This window comes from Drosophila novamexicana, unplaced genomic scaffold (genome assembly GCF_003285875.2).
Source record: "Drosophila novamexicana strain 15010-1031.04,08,12 unplaced genomic scaffold, DnovRS2.1 tig00000008-arrow-pilon, whole genome shotgun sequence".
Lineage (NCBI taxonomy): Eukaryota > Metazoa > Arthropoda > Insecta > Diptera > Drosophilidae > Drosophila > Drosophila novamexicana.
Window position 1 is genome coordinate 5,553,282 of NW_020824765.1, and position 24,877 is coordinate 5,578,158.

Here is a 24,877-nt window from a genome sequence, read left to right on the forward strand (position 1 = left end):
CTTTGATAATAGTTCTCAGTATTGAAAACTAAAGAAAAATAATTTGCATCAATGGTTGTAACTTCAGACCCGTACAAGTTCGTGCCTTAAGTCTTTTGTTTAGATTGTTGAAATAACTGTTAAATATTTGATTTGCATGTGTGGTATAAATATTTATTTTAACTGATTTTCTTGATTATATTTTTATAAATATATATGCTTAGTGTAGATGAGATAAGGTACTTGCTGGTGAGCTTATGCTAATATTAAATAACAAATACATATGTATATGTGTGTGTATATACAATAACAAACATCATCAGTCTGTGCTCTCGTTTTCCCAGGGCAGTTACGGCTGCAGCTTAGCCAAATAAGTTGGGCACAAAAAGCTTATTGCGCTTTGTGTGGGTCTTCCTGAAGCGCACAAGCGGTGTGAATCTGTAGGTGTCAGCTGATGGCTGATCGCTGCTATCTTCGCCCACCCTGCGACGGTTGGAGGCACTCGCTCCGCTGACCGGCGCAATATAGCCATTATCCACATAGTAATAGCCCGTGTTTAGCTTGTTCAGATTGTTGCGTGTGAGGGGCTTTCCATAGGCCACGGCATAGGAATTGTCGCTGTCGTCGCTTCTGGGATTGTACTCATAGGCGTTCTCATAGTTATCCAGATCATAGTATGCGGGTTTGGCGCTGCATTGTAACAGGTTGCAGATAATGATGCTGAGCAGCAGGCTGAGACAGGTATAAATGTTCTGTGGATAGACAAGATAATTAGTAACTGTGCAATATACTGTGTACATATATATATACATATAGATATATGTATATAGGTATGTGGGTGCGCTGTAGAGGATGCTTACCTTAAGCTGCATATTGTTGAGAGTTGTTATCCTTTGAATAATTGAAGTTTCTTGAGGTGCTGTGTTTGCTTGGAACGTTGCGTTGCTTCTGTGTGCTTAACTCCAAAGAATCCCGGCCTTTTATACGAAAATGTGAGCTGATTCGCACCCAAATGTGAAAATATGTTGTTGTTTTTTTCCTTTAAATTTTGTCGGCTCTGACGCAATTTTGGACGGCGCTCATCGCTTTCATTTAAGCAGCCGGTTCGGATTTATACTGACGTCTGGCTGCTGCGCATGCTTTTCGAGTCTCCAAATGATTCAGTTTGTGGTCAGGGCTCTAATTGCCGCTTGATTAGCCGCGTGCGCGATTCTAGTTTGATTTGGAAAACTTAAAACAATGCGGAAAGATTTGACGTCTATCAAATAATTTGATTATGGCTTTTCAGCATTTTGTTTATTGTTTGTGCTTGTATATTTTCCATAACCATGGAATTGTTTCTTATGCCAGACATTTCCAATCTCCTGACATTACCGCTGTCTTTTCATTTGGGTCTTTATATGACGTCAAGATTTGTACCAGGCGAAATGTTGCGGTTGTCTGCGCCGTCTGCGCACGATCTAATGTCTATATATGGTATATGGCATAGGTATCTAAATATAAGCTCAGATTAGCATGCAGCAGTAAATGACAGGTGTAAAATTTCAAATGAAACTGATTCATTGATGAATTTATTATTTTATTATACTACAAGTGAATACATTGTTAATGTTATTACCGATTATTTTATCTAATGTTAATTTTAATACAATACACGGGTCATTAATTTTACTCAATTTTTGATTGATTTGATTTAATATAAATATAACCATGCTAATTGAATAAAACGTCTTTGGTATAAAAATAAATATTTAAGCTCCACACTCGTAAACACCAACAACAACAACAACAACAACAATCAGTTGGGCAATCAACGAAATCGGCGAATTTGTTTTCCACAATTTCATTGGGGCTTTTCATAACATTCCATGCGCCAAATAAACAGCGCTTTTGTAAATATTTTCGGCATTCAAATAGAGTGTGAAATTTTGCAAAAAACAGCGCAAATAATTAGTGCGTGCCCGCGCCTCAGCCTCAGCCTCAGCAGTTCTGTATATAAGTATGCAACAAATATTACGTATACGCCGTGGCTTGCAGCGAACGGCAGCAGTGCGGCATAAATTGATCAAATATTGTGGTTAAAGTCAAATTTCAGTGAGTCACGTCAACGACATGATTAGCGATATGCCATATATCACGTTTGGCACTCACGTTTTCCATAGCCAAGCGATGCCCATCACACCTACACGAAATGAAGGCATTATATTTTGTCTCTTTAGCCACCATTCCTGGGCTTGTTATGCCAAATTTCGTAGCTTCTATCTAATTAAGTGCAATAAGTGCGACACTTGCTTTAAGATTCATGTGCTATAACTGAGGCTGAACTCTTTTCAGTCAACTTAACTCTTTTTTGCGGCTGTCTGTGGGAAATTTCCGAAATGTGCATTGGCCCCTTTAGCTGGCCCCATGTGTGAAAGTAAATAAATATATCAATACTTTATTATGGCACATTTACGTTAAAATTAATTAACAAATAAAATGTGGAAATTTTTATGTCTGGCACAATGAAGGCTTTTTTTTTTTTTTATTTATTGATTTAGAGCTGTGAAAAACTTGATTGATTTTGCTTGCTGCCCGGCCACAAACTGGGAACTTTAAGATTCTCCTTACAGTGCACGACCCGTAATATGGCTGCTGAAATAGCTTTCGTGCAGCTGGAATACCTTTCTGAATACGAATTTAACGAGTATTTTAAATAACAAGCGTGGCGTGCAAAATACTTCACGTCTAATTGGTAGTAACAATATGCTCAAAATCGGGAGCGCAAATAAGCAAAGCTGTGCAAATGTTGGGCTGGTAATTTATAATGCATATAAATATTTAAAAGCGTGATCCGTAAAGGTGTACGGGCACTATCCAAAGCTGCTGTGCAAGCGACAGCGGCTTGCCTAGCGTGAGATGAATACCTTTTACCTTGCTTACAAATCAACATGTTGTTCATTTCCTTGTTTACATAATTTCATTTGAACATGTTTGAATTATAGCTACGTGATCTATAAGTTGTACTTCTTTTCCCATTGGGGTTTTTTTTAGCTGTTTTATTTTGGTGCTTACTGTATTCAGGTTAAATCTGGCAAACAGCCAGAAATCACATGCGTTAAGAGCTGGCCATCTAATTGCCAGGACAGGTTGTTGTCCAATGTGCGTCACAAGAGTTTTAACATTTAATTACCATTAATTTTACCATGCTTACGTCTTTCTATATAACGTGCGGCTCCCACAGGGCACACTTGACACTTGGCTTATAGCTTTTGTTTGCTGTTCCAAATAAAGCGAACACGTTTTTAGATAAAAATAATATGAGCTGATAACAATCATATCTGTGTAATAGTGAAAATAGTATATCGTAAACGTTAATGAACATTCAAGGGGCACCCAATAAGTAGGCTTTACATCTGGACTATTTCTTTTTTAACAAGAGATGACCCTTTGGTTTTAGCTTATTCTGCAGAATGCGTTGCTTTTCGGCCTGGGCCTGCATTTTGAGACGCTCGTGACGCTGCTTGGCAAAGTCCAGTTCGCTGCTGAGCTCCACAATTTTGGCCGCAATCTCCTGTTGCTTCATCAAGCGTTTCTTCTGGTTGGACTGCAACACAAATGGTTGATTGTGGATATATTTGGTATAAATTGATGCTACTTACGCCCAGCGGCGTCGTCCTGCCATCAAGGTACGTGTAGTCGGGCATGTTTGTGAGTGGACCAAATGCATTGGGATTCTCCGGCAATCCCTTGCCCGCCCGCCAGCTCTGATCAATGCACCGAACGGCGGTGAGTCCGACATGCCGCTGTGCTGTTGTTGTTTATCAGTAAAAACATTTGGTTTTGCCTTAATGTAACACGGTCAATATAACGGCCTACTTACCGGCAATTAAGCTGGATGTTGTAAAACAAAGCTTGCTTATTTGTAACATTGTTTAATTCGGCAAATAACAAACGTTCACATAACCACGTTAGAGTTGCATTGAAAAGTTCAATTGAACAAAGTATGCTCACAATTTTAGTTCATTTCGCTTAGCACAGCTGTTCCATTAATGCTTATCGATATACAATTTATCGATATCACAATAAGTTATAAATCGGCATAGCCAACTTTACTGATAGTGAAAAATAATTAATTAATTTAACGTGTGGAAATCATTTGTTTAAAAGTAGGTCACACAAAAAATGGCAACCAGAACAAATACAATTGAACGCAATGCCAATGGCAGTGCCAAATCCTCATCTCTGCGTGAAATTTGCGCGCGAGCCATGACAAAATCCGAATGGGAGGACAAGGTGAGATACCAAAGAGCTTAGACCAAAGACCAAAGCGCGTGTTTTCGCTAACAATTTGCACACGTTTGCAGGATGAATTTCTGGATGTTATTTACTGGTCACGTCAGGTGTTTGGCATCATACTCGGCATCATCTGGGGTATTGTGCCGCTCAAAGGCTTTCTGGGCCTTGTGCTGTAAGTGGAACCAGCACCTAAATATAGAACGTGCTACAGCTCCGCCGTATATACTCTCTAATTGCAGATTTGCCGGAATTAGTTGCGGCGTTGTCTACCTGTATGCCATCAATTTTCAGAATGTGGACGAGGATGCGTATGGCGGTGCGTGGGAGCTGGTCAAGGAGGGCTTCATGACATCGTTTGCCGGATTTTTAGTGACGTGGATTATCTTCTACACCGGCCTGCACTACGACACAATAATGGCGGCGAAGACGTCATAATACTAGCCATATCCAGCGAGTGAGATACGAGAGAGCAAAGAGAGAGAGAGAGAGCGAGAGAGGAGCACGACCTGCAATACAAGCAATAACCAATTCCACAGTCCAAATGCTAACCCGCAAATCCGTTTGCAGAGCCAAAGCATATTTACTAATTGCCCGCATTTTTTTTGTCCGTGTAGATTGTTAAATTTTTTAGCCAATTACGTTAATTTCATGTGCATTTGATTTAAATATTTACATTAATCGCCGGTTGTATAGAGTTTTGAGATTTTTTCTGTGAAAAATACAAATACAGCAACCTGTTGAGAACTATAGATATCTATAAGATGCAGAGATAAATTGAATATTGTATTCTTTTTAACTGATTTATTAAAAGATTGTTCTACAGTTATAAGGTAGCTGACGACAGTACTAGAGCTAGTAATCCATGGCCACGGCCGGTGCGGCTGCCGTGCCGTTGAGACCATTTTGGCCCAGTTCATGCTGAAACTTATCGGGCAGCTGCCCGCTTTGCAGTATCTGTGACAGTCTTTCCACCTCCGCCAGGGAGCTGGCACGCTTGATAGCTTCGCGGATGCGCTGCATATCCTCGGGATTAGCAAAACGTCCGCCTTCAGTTGCTGTTTTGCCGTTGGTCGCCTCCGCTGCCAGTGCCGCGGCAGCTGTTAATTTGGACTTTTTGGACACCTCCTTAAGCATCTCCTTGCCCTGCTTGGTGCGGAAGAATTCCTGTGCCAGCTGCCTGTCTTTCTGTTTGATCTTTCGGAAATCTAGCAAGCGCAACTGTGGAAACTTAAAGGCCATATACTCGCGATAGTTGGGCTTTGTGGACACCGGATTGATGAGCAGACATATTGTGTCCAGCTTCTTGAAACCTGTCAGTGGCTCCAAATCGCTCAGCTCCTGCAAATTATTTCCGGTCAATATGATCGAGCTCAGATTCGGCACAACCTCCTCCAGGCCGTCGCTGATGCGCAAGATGCGGTTGTTGTTCAGCAGCAGGCACTTAAGCCGAGGCAGATGTGGCAGATTGTCCAGTTTGCGCAGATCATTGTCCGAGAGATCGATCGTATCAAACTGATCCAATGTGGCACCCAAATTTTCGATCTGTGGAATTTTGTAGCCGCGCAAATCGAGCTCACGTTCACGGCATGGATTTATGTATTGCATGGACTGGTTAATCAACTCGGGTGTTAGTTTCACCATCTTGACAGGGCAGGAATTGATTTCAATGTAAAAAAATTGTTTATTAATTCAGTTGTAATTTTTTGTTGATTCCTTTTGGTCTATTTCAGAAAAATACAACCAAAGCCGACGCGAGTTAGTGGTGCAGTGTGACCGAGTGACCGCAAACAAGAAAATACCTAAATATATGACTATCGATGTTACTGCCGCAGTTATCGATACCTTCGGCAGCCAGCGAAGAATTAATCGTGCAGCTCTAAATTGAAAATTCAGTTTAGACATTTTTTTTTTTGATTTGATTTTAATTTGAATTTCAATACATTACAATAAATTTGCAAGTGCTTAAACTTTAATGAACACGTTACAGTTATTCGTTTTCTTTTGTCTTGAATTGAATGGCAAACTACATATTTGAGCCAACTATTTGGGGGAGCACTTCTCAAATTGAAGTGTATTCGCGGTTCGGTGGTGGATTGGATTGAAATATGTTGTTAATAAACATTTTGTTTTGTTTTTATTAATACGTGCAAACTACAAGTGTTCTGTTTTAATTCAGTAAAATGAAATCTTTTGCTTGATGCGTCAAATGTAGTTTTTCTGTAATTTGTTAAATGCATTTTTTCTTTGATTTCTTTTAGTAATTCTTTTTGCCTAGTAAATTTGTTAACTTTTTAGAAAATATATTAGAAAAAAAACCTCTAAATCGAAACAGATTGTCGTTCATGCCAATGGAAAGAATAATGAGAAATAAGAAACAATCAATTTATAGATATTTTTGGAAGCATTTATAAAAATATTACATTTCATTAAAGTTTGTTTATTTAATTTGTTTAGGCCTTTAAATTAGTTTAATTCACGCAAATGATTTACATATAAATATATCATAATATTCATTGCGTTCCCTTCGTTAGTTTCTTCGTATTTATTTAGGTTTACGTTCTTTTTTTTTTCTTGTTTTCTTTTAGTTTTCAATAGATAAATTGAAAAATAGATTTGTTTTGTTGTATATAATTGGCACTTAACTCATTTAAAATACATAAAAATATAGTACATAAAAACGTTGGTTTTTAATCCCATTTTTTGTTTTGTTTTTATAAATATGCAAATGTTGTTTGGGTTAAAAAGTATAAATAAATAAATCACGTTCATTTAAAAAATTGCCAAAGAGTTAAAAACAATACACACACACATTATACGCTCGCGCCATTGCACATAAATTATAAATTGTTCAGTACGAATTAGTTGCAACCTTTGCTCATTATCATCATTAGCATTATCATTATCATTATCGTCGTTATTATCATAGACATTATCATATAACTTGAAGTCTGGTGCTTGGGGGGGGAGAAGGAATGTCGAGTTGAGCATATATATAGCACATATAATAGACACGATTTATAAATCAACGACATCCTCCTTGGTATATGGCGAATCTCTAAAGGTGCGTCTTGTCGAGGTGCGCTGCAGGCCTTCAACTAATGTCTCCTGTGGGTTAGATTGGATTCGGGTTCCGGTTTAGAATATATATACATATAGCGTGTATAACTAGGGTGGGGTGTCATGCAATGCTTAACGAATTAAAAACAAACAATTTGTCAACAAATTAACACACAAATTCATGGATGAAAGCAACATTAAAATGGACAACATTAAAGCTACACAGAATTGCAAGGAATATGCTTAGACGCTTGTTGATGGCCACAGCACAGACACAGCATGAGAGTGGAAGCTTTTGGAGGAGATGATGATGATGTTGATGATGATCGATCCTGGTGCTCGCTCAAACCTCGAATAGCGTTGAGATCTCCTTGCCGGCAATGCGCTTCACATTGCTCTCCGCGCAGCTGGTCGCCTTGGTCGCTAGCTGTCCATTGCGCATGCTCAGGATCTCGTTGCTGATCAGGCTGGCACAGGCTATGGCATGATCCGTGCTCTGGCTCTTGCTGCTGCTGCTGCTGCTGCTGCTGCTCCCGTGCTCCGTGATGATGGTTTTGCTGAGCGTCTCCTGCGTCGCACTGTTGGTGCTGCTCGTGCTGGTTATCTTGGAGCGCGTCTGATTGTTTAATACTGTGCTTGTTGTTGTTGTTGTTGTCACTGTTGTTGTTGCGCTGGAATTGTTGCTGCTGCTGCTGTGGGTGCTGCCATTGCTGGCGGTGCTCGTGCGACTGACTGTGCTCAACATGGTTCTGGGCATTACGGGCGGCTTGAGGGGCAGTTCTTTGGGTTTTTGCAATACAATACAGGTTTAGGCACAAGCACAACAAATCATAATATGAAAGTAAAAGTAAAGTGTAAATACATAAAAATCAAAATATATATCAACTAGCTACGCATCCAGGTGCAGGCAGGCAACATGCAACAGAAGCTCGACTCATGCTTACCCAAACGACTGAGTCCTGCGGCCAGCTCCCGCACCGATTTCTTCTCCAGCGCGGCGCCTGCAAAATTGATGTTCAAATTGAAAGAAAACATTTGTGTCTAATCTCAAGAGGACACTCACCTGGCGCAATGCCTGGACCAAAGGGAAGGACTTCTATATCTGAAAAAAGGCAAACGATATATTAGACAAATATGAAATATATTCTATATATACATATTAATGTAGATGAACGCACCTTCTTCCAGGGTATCGGGCGTTGTTTTGGTGGAGTCGATGCTGCCATTGCCCGTGACCAGATCGTTGTTCGCCTTCGGCTCGCTGCCCACCACAGACCAGGGACGCGGCTTCTGCAGGGCGAGGGGTGTGCGCAGGATGCCGTTGCCCGTCTTGCCTAAAAGACTGCCATCGTTGACGACGGCGCCGCCCGTCGCATGGCTCTTGATGGAGTCGCTGCTGGGCGAGCGCATCTTCTCGTCGCGCGTGCCCGGCTTGAGCAGTGCAGCGCTGGGCGCGATTGCGGCAGCTGCCGCCTCTTCATTGCCGGGGCCGCCCTCCGTGCGCATTTTGACCAGCGGCGATTTGCGACCCACGAGCGGCGAATACTTCTCCAGGTTGTCCGTGGAGCGCGAACGCGTGGCCCACGAGGCGCCTGGAAAGTAAAAGGAAGAGTAGTGTGCTGGACTAGAGAGCGATTCCCTGTGACGAGGCACTTACTCTTGAGCAATGGCGACTGGCGTTCCAGCTTGATGGGTCGTCGCTCCTCCATGATGGGCGTTGTCTCCTCGGAGGTCATGTGCCCGTTGCCGTCGCGACTCATCGTCGGGCTGTCCACAAAGGACAGCGAGCTGCACTCCTCGGATGTGGGCGATACCAGCGGTGTCAGCGTTGTGGGCGTGACCGAGCCGGGCCGGAAAAAGTGCTCCAGCCCATCGCCAATATCCCGGACTGCGCCGGCGGCGCATTCAGCATTGACCAGCGGCCGGGTCGGGGCGCGCGTCTTGGCGCGCTTGGGCCGACCCTTGACCAGATGCTGCAGCTGAAACGAGGCGCTGGGCAGCTCCGTGATCGAATCACAGCACTCGTCCACGTTGCCATCGTCCATGGCCGCATTGCTGTCGCTCATCATGTGGCTGCCAGCCGAGGCGCCACCAGCTCCAGCTGCAGCGGCGGCAGCGGCGGCGGCAGCGCCACGCGACGTCAGCTGCGAGCTGGAGCGATGCGACGAGGGCGACTCCAGCAGATCGGGTATGTGGCTCAGGCTGAGATTCTCAACCACGGACTGGGGACGCACCTTGCGGGCAACCGAGCGACGCTTCGTCGGCAAATGCGGCGTGGCCTGCGATGAGGGGCAGGGAATACATTTAGCTATATTTCTTAAAGGCAATATATATATTCAATTTGAGGTTATGTTCATTCATGAGTTTGTCATGTGTGAAATGATGAGAGCTGGGGGCGCCGGGGCGGGGTCGGGGTCGGATCAAGTTTTTGACTTTTGGTAGGAAATTTAAATAACTAATTAGCTACGTTTAAAACTAAAACATAGAACAGAGAGGCGCTACAAAGACCAGGAAAAAGATATAGAGTGTAGTTGAAAGTACAGTGAAAGCTCTAACTAACGAACAGCTGCCCTGAGGCGAACATATTCCTCAAGCAAGCTTGGTTTAGTTCCAGTATTATTGATATAAAAGAAATTATAGAAAATAAAAGGAAAAACTGAAAAAAAAAATATTTAAAAAAAGTACTTTTATCTTTAAGAAAAGAATATATAAAAATTTTAAAGACAAACTATTTAAATCTTAAAAAAATAAATTTATAAATGTAGATATTCTCAATTTTAATTCCTACATCTCTTTTGAATACCAAAATAAATATCTTTTATTTATTTATTTATTTTTCTAAATAAAAAGTATCGAAGTTCGCGCCAGAGAGCTTTCGCTGTATATTGCGTACACATAAAGATAGTTTTTCTAAAAAGATAGTTTTTCTAGATAGATAGTTTTGGATAGTTGTAAGAGAGAACGAGACATTAAAAAAACTACTTACAAGGTTCAGATATTCCAATTTCTTTAAGTTTTTGTGAATTATATTATTATTTTTTGTTGTTGTATGTAAATGAGTTGGAGATAAGGTTTTAATATATATATATATATATATATATATATATATATATGTATTTTAATATGCATATGATATAATGTTTATAGCGAATTAAGTTGTTGTTCGTTTTGTTGTGATAATTGTTGATGAATTGTTTGTTTGGATGATGCAAGGATACACGAGAAGAACACGAGAGATAAAAATAATGAGCTTTGTCTTAATTTCCATGTTTTTAGCATATTCACATAAATAATTATTTTTTTTAAATTTTATGTAGATGTGTGGATGTGTGTGTGTGTGTGTGTGTGTGTGTGTGTGTGTGTGTGTGTGTGTGTGTGTGTGTGTGTGTGTGTTCTAAGCTGTTTTTGGAATTGTTTATATACGATATAAGATACGCTCCCGTCTAGAAAATATATATTTCTATGTTATATACACACACTTCTTAAGTTTGTGATAAGAGTGCGAGTGTGCGTGTGTGCGTGTGTGTGTGTGTGCGGGAGTACTTGTGATTATTTGCCACTACTTGCATATATATATTATTTATATACGTTGCATCGTTTTTTTTTCTTTTTGAATATTTTAAATGGGTGTATTTTGTTTTTATTTTTTACTGCATCCACTTGGGAAGTGAGAGATTTTCAACACTTACAGTGGGCGATTCCAGGCCCAGTTTGGGCAAGACCGAGCCGCGTCCGCCGGGTCGTATGATTAAGCCCTCGGCTTCCTGAAGGCATGCAGGGGGGAGGGAAGAGAGAAATAGGGCGTTAGTACGTTCAATTTAATATGAAAAACGCGTCTGATAAGAAAAGAAAAAAAGAACAGCCCTAACGGCAGCAATCGAACAACTGGAATGCTCCAAATATTTGGGCAGGCCAAATGAAAGCAAAAGTTTGGGCAAGGGTTTTAAGCCCATGACATCACATTTGTTATTAAATTTAACGAATTCGTAGATAAGACAGGTGCGTTGTTATCGATTATTGGCTTGAGCGGGAGGTGGTGAGGGGGGGGGGGGGGGGGGGGGGGGTTACTTACATGACTGGAACGACTGCGCACAATGTCCGGCGTCTGCGGCTCGTCCAGTAGCACCGATGGCGACTCCGATATGCCCAGACCGCGACGATAGCGTGTTAGCGCCTCGAGCACCTCATCTGTGGCACGATCCGATATGGCTGCAGCTAGCGACTGCTCAATCTCACTGTGCGGGAGTAAAAGAAACAACAACAGTTGCATTAGAAATATGCGTTGGCATTGGGCAGCTGTTATTGGTTTGCTGATCTACTTCTTGTTTGTTGGCGGCACTGTTGCCGTCTCTGTTTCACACTCCTGCTCCTCATCGGGACACTTGTGATAGGCTGGTCGAGAGAGGTCGCTCTCGCCGGCGCCCGGGCTGCTGTGAAAGCAGCAGCACAAAGTGCGCATCAGGCCCATCTCGGCAAACAGCTGGCGGAGCGCGCACAAAACAAAAAACAAACAACAAAGCTAACTAACTGGCACTGTAGCAAACTTAACGGCACTCAAACTGGCAATGAATTCGCCTGCGTTGCCCGAGTCGCCGTTGCGGCGATATCGCGGCAAAAGCTAAACACACACACACACACACACACACATATACAATATACTGATGTATTTGATTTAAGTTTTTGGAGGGAGCTACACACAGCAGCAGCCGTTTGGGCTTTCGAATGGAAATGCATTCAGCTGTTAAGTTATTTTCTGTTTGCTTAATCTTATCTGTCCGTTAACACACACACGCACACAAACGCACGCACACACACACGGAGCAAAATATTTAACACTATGCGTGTGTGTGGGTGAGCGCAAAGAGAGCGCTCGCATCAGAATGTTTTGGAAAAAAACAAAAACAATTCGCCAAGCTCAGCTGTTAGAGGGGAGACGAGGCGAGCTTTTCGAATCTGTTTTTGTTTTTTTTTTTTTGTCTCTTTATGCATTCGATCTGACACTTGGAAACTGGAAATCGAACAGTAAGACGCAAGTTATGCAAACGTTATCAAAGTATGCCATGATTGAAATGTTTTTTTTTTATGATTTTAATTAAATATTCGACTGTTTGTAATGGTTGTTGGTATTAAGCCAGAATGAGTGCAATTTGTTTAAATGTAAAATTTTGGCATAAATCTGCCTGCTAATACCACATAGAATTCAATTAATTTTGATGGAAACGCTAAAAAAGTGGTTTATTCCAACGATTTATATTTTTTTTTGATTTTTGAATTTCAGAGTTTTTAAAGCACTTTAAATAAGAAAATGAAAAAATACTGAATAGAGTTCAACTCTTTATTTCTGGTCGTTCAATGTCAAATAGTTTCATACTGATTCACCATTATTTGCACATCTCTAAAAGCACAGTGCACGAGTGTGTGTGTGTGTGTGTGTGTGTGTGTGTGTGTGTGTGTGTGTGTGTGTGTGTGTGTGTGTGTGTGCGTGAGTTCCAGCTTCAGTTGATCAACGCGTCGTCTTGTTGTCTGCCTCAGTTCCTGGTTGAGTCACGCTCGCACACCCTGACCGCATGCTCTCTTTGCTACTCTCGCTCTCTTTGCCACTCTCTTTTCTCGCACTCTTCTTGTTACTCACCCAACTTTATTCATGATCTCGCTGCCGGCATTGTTGAGCAAACAGTTTTGAAGAAAATCTTCGGGTATTTGGAGACGCTCGTTGAGCGCCTTGCGCAGATCTTGGATAACAATTTGATTGCCCAGCGTTTTGGGGCACTGCTCGATGCCGGTCCGTATCATCGTCTCGAGCGTCTCCTCCAGATAGCTGCGGATCGTATAGCTCAGCTCGCCGGCGACGCGCGTCAGCTTCGTCTCGATGGGATGCGCATCGTTGCGCACGGCCTCCTGCAGCTTGGGCATCAGCTGTTTGCAGTTTTCCGCATCGCTGATAAGACGCTGCACGGCGGACACATTATCGCCGCCGCCCTTGGCTATGGATATGGTGTCCTGTGTCTCGGCCACCAGCTTATCCACCAGCTGGTGTGTGGAGGAGAGCATAAAGCCATGCTGCAGCCTAAAGCCCTGGCCATTCGCACGCTTCAGGCCGTTGCAGTTGCGCTGCAGCAGCTCCTGCATTTTGCGCATAACCGCATCCGTCTTATCCGGATGATTTTTCAGATGCGGCGCTATATCGAACACTGGGAAGGGTATTGTGCGCATGCTGTGATTGTGCTCCAGCGCGTACACAATATCCGCATAGCCCTGCAGCGTGACGCTGTTCTTGTCCAGGTAAATGGTGCGCAGCCGATTGTTGATCTGCAGCGCCTTGGCCAGCAGCCGGGCGCCGACATCGCCCATGTAGTTGCCACTGATGTCCAGCTTTTGCAGGCTCTGGTTGCTGCCCAGCGCATTGATGAAGTCGTGCAGATCGTGCTTCAGCTTGTTCTCCGACAGCACCAGCTCCACCAGCGGGAAGTCATCCTTTTGTATTAGATTGACCAGCGCATCCATGACTGTGGGCACATGCTTGGGCTTCATGCCCGTCAAGCTGCGCATCAGATGCAGCGTGCGTATTGAGGGATTCTTCGAGATGGCCGTCAGCACGGACGCCAGTTCGGCATCCAAATCTGTGGGAAAGAGGACAACATATAAATAAAAGAATTGGAGTTGAGCCTCGCCAATTACTCACTATTGTCGCTGATGTCCAGGCTCTGGAGCACGCGTACGCCGTGTATGCAGGACTCGAGCACGTGGGCGCCTTGGGTGCCCAGCGTATTGCCGCTGAGATCGAGATGCAGACCCGCCGTCGACTCATTGCAGGCCAGGCCCAGCAACAGATTCTTGAGCGCCTCCATTGGCAGCTTGCACCCAGCTATGTTGAGATGCTTTAGGCTCAACGTGCTCGTAAAGAACTGCTTGAACGAGGGCGGAATCTCCTTGCCCTTCTTCGTGCTGAACGAGTTGTGCGAGACATTCAAATGCGACAAATGCGTGGCACAGCCGCGCAACAGAGCTCCAAAAAGCTGAAAATTATACGGGGGGAAATATTGAGTACAGTTCGATTTAACATATAACAGATATAACATGCTGCTAGTAACATACATATCTATATTATGTTAAAGGGATGTTGTTTTAACATTATTTATCTTATGTTAGAAATATTCTTTAACAAACATTTGTTTGTAATATGTTGGAAATGCTGTTAATTACAACAGTTGTTATATTTATATTACATTGTTATGTTAAACTGTTTTACAGAATTCTGTAACTGTTTATGTTATGTTAAACAGTTTTAAAGAATCTTCAAACTACAGGAAATAACAAGTAGGAAAAATGATTAGACGTTGTTCAATTAACAGCAACATGTCTGTGTTATGTTTAACAGTTGATCTTTGCTTACAGTGACATTTTTCTTTATGTTGAGCAACTGTCATGTTAAAAACTTACAGCTGTTAATTTCTGAACGGATAAAAATCACTTACATTTTCTAGCGTAATATCAGTCGATGCCAGATCCAGATGCTCCAGCACATTGGGTTGAGCCAGAAAATTGTGCAGATTCTGTAAACAAATAAGGTTGATTAAATTTACCTTCCAATACAAAAACTTGCGCCTTCTACTCACGGTTATGTCATCCTTGAGACTGTTACCGCTCAGATCCAGATAGGTGAGCGAGTTGGAAATACTTTGATTGAGCGTCAGCGAGTGCGACATCTGATTAACGCCCTTTGAGGTGAGCCCGCAATGGGAGAGCGCCAATTTGCACAGACCCTTCGATACCTTGGCTATGGGCCCAGCCAGATGTATGGCGCCTAATGATATAAAAGAAATTGACATTAGTTGTGCGTATTGGTTGGCTTAAAGAGCATCAGTGAAAAAAAAGAAAATAATTTAAATTTGCGAATTGCGTGTGTGTCTTCTTTTTGCCAATCTCGATTGAGAAATTTTGAGTGTACACAGAGAGCAAAAATAGTGAAGCAAGCAGCATGGTTATGAATATGGCTATAGATATATGTATATATAAAGAACTCTCATGAATTTACTTAAGTGGCCAAAATTGGGAAACAAGAGATTGTAAATCGATGCGGAATTTAATATAAAGATTGGTTTTATATGAGCGTATTATCAATATTATTTAAAAAGAAAACAACTATTCATGATGATTTAGCCGTATTTAGTTTGATGAGATGAAAGACTACATCTCTCTCCTCTAAGAGAGATATGTATCAAAACATTTTAAATCAATTAATTTCAGTTCCATCCGAACTTTCTTCTCAATAATGTACAATAAAAAATTAATGTTTAAAGCAGTTTAAATAACAATATCTTTCAACAAATTGTTTTTCATTCCACAATCTCGGATTTTTCAATGGCCACACAAAATGATATCGCATATTGATGAAATGAACAGCGTATAGCATAACGATAACAATAACAACAACAATGTAGAGTAAATATAATTGAATTGTAATCTTGATGAATTTTCTAGTTTGGTTTTGGCTAAGTACATAAAAATGTGTGTCAAATGGGTTCTGCAAACCTTGTACAATCTTTCCAAGTAGGGCGCACAATGAGCTAGCTCCTACATGTGAGAAATGGACACGGATAACGACGCGACAAGAATAAAAATAAATATATAGATGGCAATTAAGGAGAGGTTAACAATAAGCACATTGTTCATTTGTTTGGAAGTAAAAGAGTAATTGGATTAATTGGTTTACAAAACACGGAACGCAATGCTGACGGGGGGCCTGTACACGCTAGCGGGCATTCACTGTACACACCTTTATCCTCGATTAGATTGTGACTCAAATCGATGGTACGTATCGCTGGACTGCTGTTGGTAATCACAGATATCGAAAGCTTATTCAAGAAATCCCATCTGGCAAAAGAGAGAAAGGTTTAACATACAATATGCTGACATATTTCAAAACTTACCTTAAACCTAAGGACTCCAGATGCAGCTCCTCTAGCCACATGGAGCGCTTGAGCACGTGCAGAATGCGTTCCAGCGTCTCGTGTGAGAGGCGCATGTGCGCCGCCTTTAGACCACGAAAAAACGTATTATATTCCAGAGCTGAAACAATGGCCATCAAGTCTCTGTGAAAAAGAAAATAAATAAATTAACATCAGCAGTAATATTAACATTCTTCTTAACATTAACATTTATCTTAACATAGCCGAAACAATGGCCATCAAGTTTTTGTGAATACGAAAGAAATAATCAACATGAGCTTAACATTTGTCTTAACATTAACATTTGTCTTAACATAGTCAGTTTAAAGGACGTAAAACTAACCAAATTTTGTGTTTATTTTTTTTAACTTAAGCAAAATAGATTATGAACATTTAATTTTAATTAATCATAAATCTATTTTGGCATTTGGTTGAGCAATTGTCTTGCACTCACTTGGGCTCCAGATGATCGAAATCGCGCAGGTTGAGCAGTCGTGTATCGTGGGACAAGTAAATGGTGTCCACATCCCAGGCGACCTCCTCGCGATACGGGACACCATGAAAATCGCACATGCAGGCATATTGGGCACTGAAACCGCCGCAGGGACCAACATTGCGCGGATCCGAGGGTCGAAATTCCTCCGAGAATATTGTCTCTCGCTCCGGCGGTTGTATGTCGATCTAACAGAGAGGGAGAGAGAGAGAGAGAGATGAGCAAAAATAATAGAAAAGATAAGTTAAAGTAAGCGAAATGGACCTGGGCTATGGGAAAATGCGGCTGCCAAAGGGCGTCAACAGCGCAATTAACACTTTAGACTTGCGTGCCGAGCGGCAATTATCTAGACAACTTGTTGGCCATTTGTTGTTGTTGGTATTGTTGTTGTTGTTTAAACACGCCCAAGACACGAGCTCTGCTCAGTTAAAATGCAAAAATGTTGAGCAAATGCAGACAATGTGGGCGCTGCGATGAGTCAAGCTATTTGCATAAGTGCTTGCAGCATAATTTACAGCAACAACAACAACTTGAATCATTATAAATGCATTGAATTTTTAAGCTCAGCGAATTTTGAGACCCAAATAGCTTAATTGAGTGTGTGTGTGTGTGTGTGTGTGTGTGTGTGTGTGTGTGGTTGTGTGTGTGTGTGTGTGTGTGTGTGTGTGTGTGTGTGCTTAGGTGTCTATGTTTGCGCTCTGTCAACAACATTTCACTTCATCTTTCATTAACAATTTAATCAAATCATTTAAGCGCCCGCCTTGAGTTGACATTTTTCAAGCGATTTCTGGGCTGAACTATAGAAAATTGGATACTTTTAGTATTACTCTTTAAAATTGAATATTAGATAACTTTCATTAAATTGTATCCGATTTGTTTAATGTGCGTAATTTATGAATTGCTGTGACAAAAGCTAAACTTTTATAGCTGACTGTGGCCCATTGTGCCCGATAAATATTAAATTAGGCTTTAATTAAAGCCAAATCGTGAGTCAGTCGGGCAAACGACTCAGGCACACAACGAGGTCATGTACCCAGGGCACGCCCACACGCCCATCCGCCCCCGCTAAGCCAATTAAACAGTTTGTTAAAAGTTTTATCGAAACGTTTAACAGATACAAAAGAAGCCCTGCATCGATATTTATCGATTGTCTGAGAAAAGCTTAATTACAAATTTCAATTGAAATATGATTTCTTTAAAGTGCAAATAAAATTTGATTGTTGTTGTTGTTCTTCTCGTATTCTTATTTGTATCTCAATTTTAGAGAATTTCGCACATGCGTGGCTGAGTCATTTAATCTGTGGCCTTCGAGGCCAAGTAATAAGAAAATAGTTTCTATGGAAATTCGCACATGTCGTAAAATAAACAAGGTTCTAGTCGGGAGCTCTCGACTAGGGGATACCCTGAACCCTCTTCTTCCAACATCAAATGCATATATATATTCTATTTTAGAAGCTATATATCAAGTTTGGTGACTCTAGTTCTTATTATTTACCAAATTTGCCCAAACAACAGGATATCGATATCGATTGCTTGGAAACAAACTCGATCTGCGCGGGAACTAGGAGCATCTACATCTAAAATTTCAAGTTTCCAGCTCTTATAGGTTCTGAGATCCTTGCGTTCATACATACGGACGGACGGACGGACGGGCAGACAGACGGACATGGCTAGATCGACTCAACTATTTATGCTGATCAATAATATATATACTTTATGGGGTCGGAGTTGCTTCCTTCTGCCTGTTACATACATTTGGCTTTCGCACAAATACAATATACCCTTATACCCATTTTTAATGGGTTCAGGGTATAAAAAGTCAAACTTCGTGAAAATCGGATGAGATTTGGCCGAGATATGGGGGTGGTCATTTTTGACCCATGTCTAGATACGAATCTTGGGGTAAGATTTGGACATGCATTTCGACCAAAAAATCGCTGTTCATATTTGAATGCCAGATTAATCTAGAGGGAAAACCATGAAGAAAAATCCAAACTTCGTGGAAATCGGATGAGATTTGGCCGAGATATGGGGGTGGTCATTTTTGACCCATGTCTATATACGAATCTTGGGGTAAGATTTGGACATGAATTTCGACCAAAAAATCGGTGTCGAGATTTGAATGCCAGATTAATCTAGAGGGAAAACCATGAAGAAACAGCCAAAGTTCGTGAAAATCGGATGAGATTTGGCCGAGATATGGGGGTGGTCATTTTTGACCCATGTCTATATACGAATCTTGGGGTAAGATTTGGACATGCATTTCGACCAAAAAATCGCTGTTCATATTTGAATGCCAGATTAATCTAGAGGGAAAACCATGAAGAAAAATCCAAACTTCGTGGAAATCGGATGAGATTTGGCCGAGATATGGGGGTGGTCATTTTTGACCCATGTCTATATACGAATCTTGGGGTAAGATTTGGACATGAATTTCGACCAAAAAATCGGTGTCGAGATTTGAATGCCACATTAATCTAGAGGGAAAACCATGAAGAAAAAGCCAAAGTTCGTGAAAATCGGATGAGATTTGGCCGAAATATGGAGGTGGTCATTTTTGATCCATGTCTATATACGAATCTTGGGGTAAGATTTGGACATGAATTTCGACCAAAAAATCGGTGTCGAGATTTGAATGCCAGATTAATCTAGAGGGAAAACCATGAAGAAACAGCCAAAGTTCGTGAAAATCGGATGAGATTTGGCCGAGATATGGGGGTGGTCATTTTTGACCCATGTCTATATACGAATCTTGGGGTAAGATTTGGACATGCATTTCGACCAAAAAATCGCTGTTCATATTTGAATGCCAGATTAATCTAGAGGGAAAACCATGAAGAAAAATCCAAACTTCGTGGAAATCGGATGAGATTTGGCCGAGATATGGGGGTGGTCATTTTTGACCCATGTCTATATACGAATCTTGGGGTAAGATTTGGACATGAATTTCGACCAAAAAATCGGTGTCGAGATTTGAATGCCACATTAATCTAGAGGGAAAACCATGAAGAAAAAGCCAAAGTTCGTGAAAATCGGATGAGATTTGGCCGAAATATGGAGGTGGTCATTTTTGATCCATGTCTATATACGAATCTTGGGGTAAGATTTGGACATGAATTTCGACCAAAAAATCGGTGTCGAGATTTGAATGCCAGATTAATCTAGAGGGAAAACCATGAAGAAAAAGCTAAAGTTCGTGAAAATCGGATGAGATTTGGCCGAGATATGGGGGTGGTCATTTTTGACCCATGTCTATATACGAATCTTGGGGTAAGATTTGGACATGCATTTCGACCAAAAAATCGCTGTTCATATTTGAATGCCAGATTAATCTAGAGGGAAAACCATGAAGAAAAATCCAAACTTCGTGGAAATCGGATGAGATTTGGCCGAGATATGGGGGTGGTCATTTTTGACCCATGTCTATATACGAATCTTGGGGTAAGATTTGGACATGAATTTCGACCAAAAAATCGGTGTCGAGATTTGAATGCCACATTAATCTAGAGGGAAAACCATGAAGAAAAAGCCAAAGTTCGTGAAAATCGGATGAGATTTGGCCGAAATATGGAGGTGGTCATTTTTGATCCATGTCTATATACGAATCTTGGGGTAAGATTTGGACATGAATTTCGACCAAAAAATCGGTGTTCAGATTTGAATGCCAGATTAATCTAGAGGGAAAACCGTGAAGAAAAATCCAAACTTCGTGGAAATCGAATGAGATTTGACCGAGTTATGGGGGTGGTACTTTTTGACCCATGTCTATAAACGAATTTTGGAGTAAGATTTGGACATGAATTTCGACCAAAAAATCGGTGTCGAGATTTGAATGCCAGATTAATCTAGAGGGAAAACCATGAAGAAAAAGCCAAAGTTCGTTAAAATCGGATGAGATTTGGCCGAGATATGGGGGTGGTCATTTTTGACCCATGTCTAGATACGAATCTTGGGGTAAGATTTGGACATGCATTTCGACCAAAAAATCGCTGTTCATATTTGAATGCCAGATTAATCTAGAAGGAAAACCATGAAGAAAAATCCAAACTTCGTGGAAATCGGATGAGATTTGGCCGAGATATGGGGGTGGTCATTTTTGACCCATGTCTATATACGAATCTTGGGGTAAGATTTGGACATGCATTTCGACTAAATAATCGGTGTTCAGATTTGAATGCCAGATTAATCTAGAGGGAAAACCGTGAAGAAAAATCCAAACTTCGTGGAAATCGAATGAGATTTGACCGAGTTATGGGGGTGGTACTTTTTGACCCATGTCTATATACGAATTTTGGAGTAAGATTTGGACATGAATTTCGACCAAAAAATCGGTGTCGAGATTTGAATGCCAGATAATCTAGAGGGAAAACCATGAAGAAAAAGCCAAAGTTCGTGAAAATCGGATGAGATTTGGCCGAAATATGGAGGTGGTCATTTTTGACCCATGTCTATATACGAATCTTGGGGTAAGATTTGGACATGAATTTCGACCAAAAAATCGGTGTCGAGATTTGAATGCTAGATTAATCTAGAGGGAAAACCATGGAGAAAGCGCAAAACTTCGTGAAAATCGGATGAGATTTGACCGAGTTATGGGGGTGGTAATTTTTGACCCATGTCTAGATATGAATCTTGGGGTAAGATTTGGACATGCATTTCGACCAAAAAATCGCTGTTCATATTTGAATGCCAGATTAATCTAGAGGGAAAACCATGAAGAAAAATCCAAACTTCGTGGAAATCGGATGAGATTTGGCCGAGATATGGGGGTGGTCATTTTTGACCCATGTCTATATACGAATCTTGGGGTAAGATTTGGACATGAATTTCGACCAAAAAATCGGTGTCGAGATTTGAATGCCACATTAATCTAGAGGGAAAACCATGAAGAAAAAGCCAAAGTTCGTGAAAATCGGATGAGATTTGGCCGAAATATGGAGGTGGTCATTTTTGACCCATGTCTACATACGAATCTTGGGGTAAGATTTGGACATGAATTTCGACTAAAAAATCGGTGTTCAGATTTGAATGCCAGATTAATCTAGAGGGAAAACCATGAAGAAAAATCCAAACTTCGTGGAAATCGGATGAGATTTGGCCGAGATATGGGGGTGGTAATTTTTGACCCATGTCTATATACGAATCTTGGGGTAAGATTTGGACAAAAATTTCGACCAAAAAATCGGTGTCGAGATTTGATTGCCAGATTAATCTAGAGGGAAAACCATGAAGAAAAATCCAAACTTCGTGGAAATCGAATGAGATTTGACCGGGTTATGGGGTGGTACTTTTTGACCCATGTCTATATACGAATTTTGGGGTAAGATTTGGACAAGAATTTCGACCAAAAAATCGGTGTCGAGATTTGAATGCCATATTAATCTAGAGGGAAAACCATGAAGAAAAAGCCAAAGTTCGTGAAAATCGGATGAGATTTGGCCGAAATATGGAGGTGGTCATTTTTGACCCATGTCTATATACGAATCTTGGGGTAAGATTTGGACATGAATTTCGACCAAAAAATCGGTGTCGAGATTTGAATGCCAGATTAATCTAGAGGGAAAACCATGAAGAAACAGCCAAAGTTCGTGAAAATCGGATGAGATTTGGCCGAGATATGGGGGTGGTCATTTTTGACCCATGTCTATATACGAATCTTGGGGTAAGATTTGGACAAGAATTTCGACCAAAAAATCGGTGTCGAGATTTGAATGCCATATTAATCTAGAGGGAAAACCATGAAGAAAAAGCCAAAGTTCGTGAAAATCGGATGAGATTTGGCCGAAATATGGAGGTGGTCATTTTTGACCCATGTCTATATACGAATCTTGGGGTAAGATTTGGACATGAATTTCGACCAAAAAATCGGTGTCGAGATTTGAATGCCAGATTAATCTAGAGGGAAAACCATGAAGAAACAGCCAAAGTTCGTGAAAATCGGATGAGATTTGGCCGAGATATGGGGGTGGTCATTTTTGACCCATGTCTATATACGAATCTTGGGGTAAGATTTGGACATGCATTTCGACTAAATAATCGGTGTTCAGATTTGAATGCCAGATTAATCTAGAGGGAAAACCGTGAAGAAAAATCCTATATCATATATATATTCTATTTTAGAAGCTATATGTCAAGTTTGGTGACTCTAGTTCTTATTATTTACCAAAATTGCCCAAAAAACAGGATATCGATATTGCTTTTTATCGATTGCTTGGAAACGGAGTAAGTTATCGATTATCGGAAACAAACTCGATCTGCGCGGGAGCTAGGAGCATCTACATCTAAAATTTCAAGTCTCTAGCTCTTATAGGTGCTGAGATCCTTGCGTTCATACATACGGACGGACGGACGGACGGACGGACAGACAGACGGACATGGCTAGATCGACTCAGCTATTTATGCTGATCAAGAAAATATATACTTTATGGGGTGGGAGATGCTTCCTTCTGCCTGTTACATACATTTGGCTTTCGCACAAATACAATATACCCTTATACCCATTTTTAATGGGTTCAGGGTATAAAAAAAAACACAGAAAATATAAATAAAAAGTTGCAGCGAAACTTTCAGTTTACTCTACAAAACAACTAAGTAAAGTAGAAAAGTAATACGAAAAGTTTTTTTCCAAGTAGTTAGTTTAGAAAAGTAACAGTTAGGATTAGAAAAGTAACAGAGGGATTATAGAGTATAGGTTATATAGAGTATATATAGAGTATAGACTATATATAGTATAGTATATATAATATATATATATATATATATATAAAGTATTCTGTAACGTTTAAGTATATAGACTATATATTTCTTATAGAGTATAAATAATATTATACCCAAAAGTTGAACTGATCTTTCTATTATATGTGATCTTTCATCTTTCTATATATACCCTATAAATCATTTCCTAGCACAAAATCCTACCCAATTATACGAGTACAAATGCTTCGATAGTCTTATATATACAGTATATAGTATATATAGTATAAAGTATATAGTATACTTTAAAGTTTAAGTATATATTTCTTATAGAGTATACTAAATCCAAAAAAAAGCTGACTCCTTTTGATCTTTCAATATATAGTATATAGTATAACCCTGTAAATCATTTCCTAGCAAAAAAATCCCCCCCAATTATACAAAAGCTTCTATTGCGTGTCCAGTTTTTTGGGTACTTGCCTTTTTAATGATGTATTTGAGAGGAACTGTTGGAAATATTTGCTTAATGGCCGAGGCTAGATCGGTTAGAATGACATCAGCGCTCTGTGAACCGGAGAAGAGAGAAATTATTACGAATATGATAATAGATGCATGATATTAGATAGTTTTGTGCGTTTTATTACCGAGCTGAAATTGCCCGCATCGCCGGTGGTGACAAACGAATATGGCCGATCGTTGGTCACAATCGAGAAATGTGTTGACTTTTTGCTCTCGACGCCGACAATGTCCAAATAATGGAAATGGCATTCGATCTGCAATGTGCATCATTTTGGGTAATTATTAAGAGAAGCTGCTTCAAAATTTAATTATTATATAGTTCTATACGCTTACCTTTGTGGGCACCTTGGCGCTGAGCAAATAAATGCGAACGGGCGTAAAAACCTGCAAAGGAACAAAAAGTTTTGGATTAAAGAAGATTAAGCTACTTTTCGACCGATATTTCCTATGTCAGCTAAATGATATAGTTAACCAATATCGATAAGATTTTGTATATATGTAGGAAGCGAAGTAACTCTTATGAATGCCTAGTTTAGTCAAGTTATCTTGAAAAACAAAAAAGTTTCTCATAGAAAGATCATGAAAAGCTCGACCGATAATTCCTATGACAGCTATAGGATATGGTGGTCCGATGTTGACAAGATTTTGCATATACTTAGGGAGTAAAGTGAAACTTATAAATGCCGAGTGTGCTCAAGATATCTTGATAAGCAAAAAAGTGTTCCACACAAGACCTACTGTTCGACCGATCGCTCCTATAGCGACTATATGATATAGTGCTCCGACAAATGTACTGCATAAAAAGATTATGCAAAATTTCCAGGCAATACAGAAGGCAAACAGACGGACATGACTTTATCAACTCGGCTATTGATGCTGATCTTGAATATATATATACTTTATGGGATCT

The 24,877-nt window shown here is 40.6% G+C and overlaps 5 protein-coding genes across 11 annotated transcripts in view; 1 reads left to right on the forward strand and 4 right to left on the reverse strand.

Moving 5' to 3' along the window:
- Positions 1-154: 154 nt before the first annotated feature.
- Positions 155-1,470, reverse strand: LOC115759684. Its single transcript, XM_030700677.1, has 2 exons — positions 840-1,470; positions 155-731 (listed from the first exon to the last, which is right to left on the reverse strand). The coding sequence occupies exons 1-2, from the start codon at positions 849-851 to the stop codon at positions 342-344; spliced, it is 402 nt and encodes a 133-aa protein (XP_030556537.1). The 5' UTR covers positions 852-1,470; the 3' UTR covers positions 155-341.
- Positions 1,471-3,260: 1,790 nt separating this feature from the next.
- Positions 3,261-3,943, reverse strand: LOC115759301 (39S ribosomal protein L52, mitochondrial). The gene is made up of 3 exons (XM_030700207.1): positions 3,842-3,943; positions 3,621-3,769; positions 3,261-3,565 (listed from the first exon to the last, which is right to left on the reverse strand). The coding sequence occupies exons 1-3, from the start codon at positions 3,888-3,890 to the stop codon at positions 3,380-3,382; spliced, it is 384 nt and encodes a 127-aa protein (XP_030556067.1). The 5' UTR covers positions 3,891-3,943; the 3' UTR covers positions 3,261-3,379.
- Positions 3,944-4,063: 120 nt separating this feature from the next.
- LOC115761369 (uncharacterized protein RAB5IF homolog) lies at positions 4,064-5,083 on the forward strand. The gene is made up of 3 exons (XM_030703121.1): positions 4,064-4,254; positions 4,326-4,429; positions 4,497-5,083. The coding sequence occupies exons 1-3, from the start codon at positions 4,144-4,146 to the stop codon at positions 4,690-4,692; spliced, it is 411 nt and encodes a 136-aa protein (XP_030558981.1). The 5' UTR covers positions 4,064-4,143; the 3' UTR covers positions 4,693-5,083.
- Positions 5,044-6,120, reverse strand: LOC115761358 (probable U2 small nuclear ribonucleoprotein A'). The gene has a single exon (XM_030703109.1). It carries the CDS (start codon positions 5,896-5,898, stop codon positions 5,110-5,112), a length of 789 nt encoding a protein of 262 aa, XP_030558969.1. The 5' UTR covers positions 5,899-6,120; the 3' UTR covers positions 5,044-5,109.
- Positions 6,121-7,039: 919 nt separating this feature from the next.
- Positions 7,040-24,877, reverse strand: part of LOC115771381 (F-actin-uncapping protein LRRC16A) — a 30,389-nt gene continuing 12,551 nt past the window's right edge. For 3 of the 7 annotated variants that reach the window (XM_030717076.1, XM_030717093.1, XM_030717069.1), the window contains 19 exons: positions 24,301-24,351; positions 24,093-24,221; positions 23,929-24,012; positions 16,717-16,943; positions 16,245-16,406; positions 16,091-16,188; positions 15,847-15,888; positions 14,931-15,118; positions 14,790-14,867; positions 13,997-14,330; positions 12,947-13,934; positions 11,387-11,549; positions 11,004-11,078; positions 8,972-9,593; positions 8,493-8,906; positions 8,378-8,416; positions 8,259-8,315; positions 7,664-8,094; positions 7,040-7,362 (listed from right to left, as the gene is read on the reverse strand). In XM_030717076.1, coding sequence (XP_030572936.1) covers positions 7,273-7,362; positions 7,664-8,094; positions 8,259-8,315; positions 8,378-8,416; positions 8,493-8,906; positions 8,972-9,593; positions 11,004-11,078; positions 11,387-11,549; positions 12,947-13,934; positions 13,997-14,330; positions 14,790-14,867; positions 14,931-15,118; positions 15,847-15,888; positions 16,091-16,188; positions 16,245-16,406; positions 16,717-16,943; positions 23,929-24,012; positions 24,093-24,221; positions 24,301-24,351 — 4,272 coding nt within the window. In that variant the 3' untranslated portion in view covers positions 7,040-7,272. Of the gene's footprint in view, positions 7,363-7,663; positions 8,095-8,258; positions 8,316-8,377; positions 8,417-8,492; positions 8,907-8,971; positions 9,594-11,003; positions 11,079-11,386; positions 11,550-11,633; positions 11,938-12,504; positions 12,608-12,946; positions 13,935-13,996; positions 14,331-14,789; positions 14,868-14,930; positions 15,119-15,846; positions 15,889-16,090; positions 16,189-16,244; positions 16,407-16,716; positions 16,944-23,928; positions 24,013-24,092; positions 24,222-24,300; positions 24,352-24,877 lie in introns of those variants that run through there. The other 4 variants (XM_030717084.1, XM_030717102.1, XM_030717117.1 and 1 more) reach the window with 4 other exon arrangements.